This window comes from Ziziphus jujuba, chromosome 10 (genome assembly GCF_031755915.1).
Source record: "Ziziphus jujuba cultivar Dongzao chromosome 10, ASM3175591v1".
Classification (NCBI taxonomy): domain Eukaryota; kingdom Viridiplantae; phylum Streptophyta; class Magnoliopsida; order Rosales; family Rhamnaceae; genus Ziziphus; species Ziziphus jujuba.
The window spans coordinates 21764232-21771604 of NC_083388.1; the positions used below are offsets into that span (position 1 = coordinate 21764232).

Consider the following 7373-nt stretch of genomic DNA (forward strand, 5'->3'; position numbering starts at 1 on the left):
CCATGGGCACTTGCTATGTTGAATCTCCACTCAATAAAGATATTGATAGAGAAATGGAAATGATAAAACAATTAAATTATCATGCGTTTTAGCTAATCAATCACAAATTAAGTAGGACAAAGTTCCCAGAAACAAATTAACAAATCCTGATTGCTATCAAACTATCATTGTTCCCTGATCATATGAAAGTGATCGAATTCCTAATTCCAATACAAATATTAAAAAGAAAACTACATAAGAAATATAAAATGAAGATAATGATAAAATAATAAAACCACTATTACATACATCCTTGTTCTCTACCATCCAACCATAACAAAAGACTTTAAAAAAAAAAAAAAAAAAAAAGAAAACAAAGAAAAAAAGAAAAAAATGAAATTCAAAATAAAAAGAAAACATAATATATATAATCGGCAGCTTGACAAACTGTTGTCAATGACTATTTTGAAGATTCTGTCTTCCTCTGAAGTTTTCCCGTGCTTTCTTGCAGCAGACCTGAGATATAACAATCAGTCGCAGTTGAATTTAAGTACTTAATCGTTACTAATGGGATTATTTTTGCAAACATGTACATAAGATAGACATAAGAAAATTACCTTCAACACTTTACTGCTCTGTTTCACTAGCGTTCGTGGATATATCTTCCTACGAAACTTCTCCAAAAAAGACCAGTTGGACCTTGTCGAAAGATGAGGACATATCCGATGATAGATCCAACCACAAATCCACATCCATATCCCATTACTACTGCTTTCCAAGTAAAACCATTTTCTGATTCTATTTCTTTGCTTTCGAAAGCAGATGGTGTCTTCTCGGCTTCACATTTCTTTGAAAATGGGGAACCACATAATCCTGGATTTTCCTCGAAAGATGAACTTGAAAATGTATCCAACTGTCCACCTTCTGGAATCGGGCCTGTGAGCTGATTCTGGGAGACGTTTAAATACTCAGGAAATGAGAGATTTTTCAACTGTTGAGGAATTCTACCAAACAACTTGTTGTTTGATAGATCCAATGATTCAAGCTCTCTCATGTTTCCGATAGATGATGGGATGGGACCTGTGAAACTGTTGCTGGATAAGTTGAGGGAAATTAAGGCCTGCAGATTACCAATGCTACTTGGAATTTCTCCATCAAATCTGTTATTAGAGAGGTCAATGGATTTGAAAATAACTGATATCTCATAGCCCTCCATATTCACCCCCTTGTTCATCACCCCCATAAGGTACGACAGAGTTCCATATTTTGGTGACGAAACTCCCAAAAATGTGAAGAATGGCTTCTTTCCATCAACATCTTTAACCATCATGACACCCCAATTTGTAAAGTATTCTGATGGTAAACTTCCATTAAAGTTATTAAAAGCTAGATCCATAAAGCCCAACTTTACGAAACCCCAAAACTTATGTGGATGCCATATTGGACCATAAAATTTATTCGACAGTAACACCAGGACTCGCAACTCTGGCAAATTTTGTAACCAAAATGGGAAGATGCCACTTATCTGGTTGTGTCCTAGATTTAAAATTTGTAACTTACTATAGTTACTCAAGGATTGTGGAATCTGTCCTTCAAACTGATTATGACTCAGATCTAGAAGCTTCAAACTATGCATGCTTCCACATGTAAACATCTCGTGTAGACTCCCTTCAAAATTGTTCCCCTGCAGATTCAACTCCTGTAAATAACTGCTGAAGTTGCACGACCATCTCGGAACACTTCCGCCAAAGTGGTTATTAGAGATGTCAAGGACTCTAAGATTATTCCATTTTCGAAATGATGGATGAATTCCTCCCTCAAAGTTATTGTTTGAGATGTAAAAGTAGGATATGGACAATGGTGGAACAATAAGTGATCCATGCAACTTGTTGCCACTCAAGTCCATGTAGTCCAATTTCTTGTTCCCTTTGGCACCCCATAACCAATTTGGTATTTGATCTTCAATTCCATTGTAAGATAGATCTAGTGACTCTAATTGATCTTGGCTCTTAAGGAAATCTGGAAATTCGCCTATGTTGCATGAAGACAAAGATAACGTTCCAAACTTTGGAAGTTCAGTTGTACTCAAGTTTGCTATAGATAGGCTATTATACGAAAGTGAAAGAAATTTGAGCTTGACCAGTTTTGAGAAGTTGCTTAACTCAACTGTGCCACTTAATTTGTTGCCTTTAAGCGCTAGAAATTCCAGATTTACCAATTTGAACATCGACAGTGGAATTTGTCCATTTAATTTGTTACACTGCAAATCCAAAGCCTCCAATTGAGAAGAGGAGATATTTTGCATAAAAAGGGAGCCTGTTAGCTGATTGTTAGGGAGAATCAACCATTTCAAAGAAGACAACATAAACAAAAATGAAGGAATCACTCCATCCAAGTTGTTATATGAAAGATCTAAAATTTTCAGTGAGAGGTTTCCAAGCAATACAGGAATTTGACCACTAAAAACATTGTCTGAAAGATTTAAAACTTGCAACTGTCTGAGGTTTCCAATAGAAGCTGGGATTGGACCAGTGATACTATTTCTCGAAAGAAAAAGACGTTCAAGTCGTGTGAGGTTTACAAGAGAAGAGGGTAATTGCCCGCTCAACTCACAAGATTCAAGTGCTAGAACTGTAAGTTTTGCAAGGTTTCCCAATGTGGATGGAAGTTCATGACCGGTGAAGTGGTTGTATGAGAGGTCAAGACGCACAAGCTGGGAAAGGTTCCATATTGAAGAAGGAATAGGCCCTACAAAATTACAATTCCAAAGAGACAATCTTTTTAATGACTTAAGGTAGCCTATTGAGTTGGGTAATTTTCCTGAAAATTTTGTGCAGTCAAGATTCAAGACCCCCAAAGAACTAGAAGATTGAAAATGAGGAAGAAATCCAGAGAGAAGAATGTTACATGCTAGATTGATGAATTGTAGCTTACGAAGCTGAAAGATATTCCCTGGAAAATTGCCATGTAAACCGCAACCATCAAGACTGAGAGATGTCAAGGAGGATAAATTTGCCAAGGATTCAGGTATGGGTGATGAAATGTTAACTTGACCCACGTGAAGTCGTTTCAAATTTGTCATGTTTTGGATAATGCATGTGAAGTCTATTTTTGAGAGATACAAAAGATTAGTATCATCAGGAAACTTAAAAGTTGAGAGATCAAGCGAAACCAAATTGGTAAGAAATGAGATTTGAGATGGAATATTCCCAGAAAACATGGAGAAAGAGAGGTTGAGATGCCTTAACCTCGAAAGGAGGCCAAACTCGGAGGGGATTGGGCTGAAAGTGAAGTTGTTGAAGGAAAGGTTGATCTCTTGAAGATGACGCAACTTGAAGAGGCTGCTGTTGGGATGCAAAGGTCCTTGAAGCCAGCTGTGAGCCAAGTCCAGGCCTACTACTTGTCCGGTTTTGAAGTCGCAAGTAACACCATCCCAGGAACAACAATCCTTTTCGGCCTTCCAGAACTTCATCTTCGGATAAGAGTCATGGACATCTTCATAGTAAGGATTATAATACAAAGAGCAAATATAATAATAATGGTTGAAGTTGGGTTTTTGGAATGCAAACTCGTGTTTAAATTGCAACAAGTAGAGTGCTGGTCAGGGAGGCATAATAGAGTTGGTGAAGAGGAAGTGGCAGTGGCATTAATGGAATAACATGAGACATATGGGCAGCAAAAAGAAATGGTGATCAAGTGAAATATGATGCTCTTCCACATCTTGGCAGAGAGCATTATAAAAATGGGAGATAGATCGATTACTTAATGTACAAGTAGTACTTGAATTGAGAGAAGAGGAAGTATATTTGGCTGTGCAGGGATCCAAGGTTATGGGGGTTTATATAAAGAGATATAAAGCCTAACTGTGTGTTATGATGAGAGCTGGATGGCGAAACAGAAAAGCCTCAAGTCTTTTGGTAAGTCTTTTTTGTTTTGGTAAAAGAAAAAATGGACTTCCCTAATGAGTATCATTGGTCCAGGTTTTAGGGAACCATGAAAACTGCCTAGCCCACCACTGTCCAACTGTCCCTATCGTTCTCTTCTACAATGTATAGCACGTAGAACTCATACCAAAGCTCAAATAGGACTTGGCAAAATTAAAACCCACAACTCCTGCAAACAAGTATGATGAGTTGAACCGGCTTCCTACCACTGATCCACCTGGTTGGGTGTAGTCTTTTGGTAAGTCTTGGCATGTAAAAAGACCTCCCACTCATAAACGAGTGGTCCTCATGGGAGGTCCTATCCACTGAAGAATTTTCAGTGTATAAGGGGAAGAGCGGCGGTGACTTCATGGGAGAGTGAATAATTAGATTATTTTGGTAATAAGAGTTGCATAATTAATTAGATTGATTTTACACACCCAAGCGATTTTCATGTGTGGCGTCTTGTGACATAATTATTTCGTCTTTATATATGTTACCCAGAGGAGGAGAAATCGTTTTATGCACAGTGTGTACCACATCAGCAGCATACATGGCCATTAAATTTCTGACATTTGAATAAAAGAATAGAATACGACATGTTACCAAATATAATTAGAATTATTACACAGTAAATTTAACATCCGTTATTATTCTCCCCCCCCCCCAAAAAAAAAAGACCAATGTTATTATTATTTTTATTGATAATGGGTTTGTCATTTTTAATTTTGCAAAGATATCTTCCTTACCAAATAATTAGATAGTAAATGAAATAAAAAAACCTTCTAACAATTAGTTTATGTAAAATAATGATAAAAAAAAGCAGTTAAAGATGTACAGTTAATACTATATCATAATATAACGACAATGATATTTGTCTCATTTAGAGATGAGAGAAAAAAAAATAAAAAAAATCAATGTTCGAACACCAAATAATTTTGTCATATTGCGGTCTGCTTTACTTTCCCCTTGTTGGTGGAAGATTGCATGTTATTTGGTTACTGTTGATAATAATTTCAAATGTCTTAATTATTAAAGGATTCTTAAAATTAAGTTTAACTTAAAACAAAAAGGGAACCGAAAGAGCAGAAATGTCTTCTGCCTTTTCAACAAAATCTTTTTGACAGCTTTAATGATTAAAATTAAATTTCACTAAAAAGCAAAGGAAGGGAACCGAAAGAGCAGAAATGTCTTCTACCTTTCCAACAAAATCTTTGACCGGCTAACGTGAATTCTAGGAAAAGAAAGTCTTTAAGCTAAAGAAACTTGTTTTTAACCTAGACATTCGCCTAAGATTTCAGGGCTAATAGACCTATGCATCAGACTTATCGGATGAGATAAAAACAGTGACTTGCACAACTTGGATAAATCATTAAAAAAAAAAAAAAAAGAAAGAAAGAAAGAAAGAAAGAAAGAAAGAAAGAAAGAAAGAATCAAAATTAAGGCCCAAGCTCGCCCATTAAGAGATGACTCTCTTTGCAGCAAGTGCCAATTCGAGGTGATATAATGAGCCCTTAGTATGTCACCTGGCGATGAACAGACCCAGACCCTACTCAAAATTTTTTTCCTTACTGATGATATACACTAAATAAAATTCTCAATAAAATTAAACTAAATAATCTGATTGTCCATTTGAAAATTGAAATTGTTGACATTTAAAGATCCTTTTTGAGCCAATGAAGTTTCAATTTATATAGACAAAGATGATTCGACAATCCCACATCTTCTATAAATTCAATTTATACATATACAAAATATATATCCATATCATCTCTAATCAATAATATAGGCAAAGATGGCTCAATTTGAAAATTGAAAATTGTTGACATTCGATGATCCTTTTAAAGCCAATGAAGCTTCAATTTATATAGGTAAAGATGGCTCAACAATCCTATATATGCAAATCACATGTATTTGTCATCTCTAATCAATATAATGTCCCCATGTCCCATTGGATATGAATTTAATCCATATTTGCTAATTAGCTTGCATATTAATAGGTTTCTCATCTCCCAATAAGAGCTATTCCAATTCAAACCCTTGACCCTCTGGCCATTAAAAGCCTTTGTTATTGTAGTTTATTACCAACTCAACCAGCATCTTATTGGTTAATAAATTAATTAATCTCCCAAAAATAATATTTCAATAAATTAAAATATTGAATTTGAAAAATTTAATATATGGTCCAAACGATTACCTATTTGTAGTTTGAAGAGCAAAGTGCGAAAAATAGTATTATTCAATAGGGTAAAACAATTTGTTTGTTTTGATGGGGTTTTTTTTTTCATGAGTAGTTAATTAATTTAAGGAATGTTAGTTAAGGCCATGGAATTATGGGTTCATTATGGAACCATAATCCATAAAAAAATTAACAAAAAATTAACCAACATAATTCACGCATATGAGATATATATATATATATGTATATAACCATAAAATTCATTTAGATAAACATAGATTTCACATAAACGAAAAATGCTAACATGGGTGACATCTCTTTTAAGGAGAGTGACCTTGCAGCCAGCCCCTGACCTACAGCAAGTTGCTTGCTTCTTTTGGTTTATAAAACACACCTTTTTTGGCCAAAAAAAGAAAAAAAAAGAAAATCCTAGGCGACATCTCCTACTGTATGTCGGGCAACCTCATCAGTCAATGCAATACAACGTGGCCAACAATCATGTATCATTGTATGATCATCACAATTACGTGAAATTAGACAATGATAACATTTAATTGGACAGTAGTCTACAGGGTGTGTGACATCCTTTTTTTTATTTTTTATTTTTTTGTCATAATTTTCTGTTTAAGTTTATTTATTTATGTATAGGAGTGTTATTATTTACTCAAAAAGCGTTATTATTTGGGAAAAAAAAATGTTATTAGACTGAAAAGTTCAAAAAAGTGAAGGATTTTGGCTTGGCGTGAAGAAGGGGAGGGTAGGCGGTCAATGCATGTGGACTTTTGGCTTGGCGTGAAGAAGGGAAAGGTAAGTGGTGAATGCGTAGGGAAAGGAGTGGTCTATTATTTATTATTTATAAGAGAATGGAAAGTTTTTGGCAAATGGAGGAAGACTTTTGTTGTAATTCTTATTATATTTCCTCAGTACTAAAGAATATTGATAGTATAATTTTTTTTTTTTTTTCACCAACCACTTTGTTTACTTAGACCAATCTCTCTAGGGAATAATAAGGGCCATATTTTTTCCCTAACTATTATTCCATACACACTTTACCCTCTAAACTTTAAAAAAAATCATATTGCCACTTAAACAATACATATTTTTTGTCACTTTAGTGCAATTCTTCAATTTTTCAAATAAATTTGGCAAAATTAAGCCAAATACATTAGTTAGAAATGCAGTAGAATAGAATAAAATTGTTTTCCAATAAAGTTACATGTGTATGATTAATTTTATATAAAATTCATTTATCAAAATGATATAATTAGACTAAAGTGATAGAATAACAATAA

General features: G+C 34.5%; 1 protein-coding gene across 1 annotated transcript; it reads right to left on the minus strand.

Moving 5' to 3' along the window:
• Positions 1-622: 622 nt before the first annotated feature.
• On the minus strand, positions 623-3451 carry LOC125421022 (receptor-like protein 6). Its single transcript, XM_048468728.1, has one exon. It carries the CDS (start codon positions 3449-3451, stop codon positions 623-625), a length of 2829 nt encoding a protein of 942 aa, XP_048324685.1.
• Between the last annotated feature and the right edge of the window lie 3922 nt (positions 3452-7373).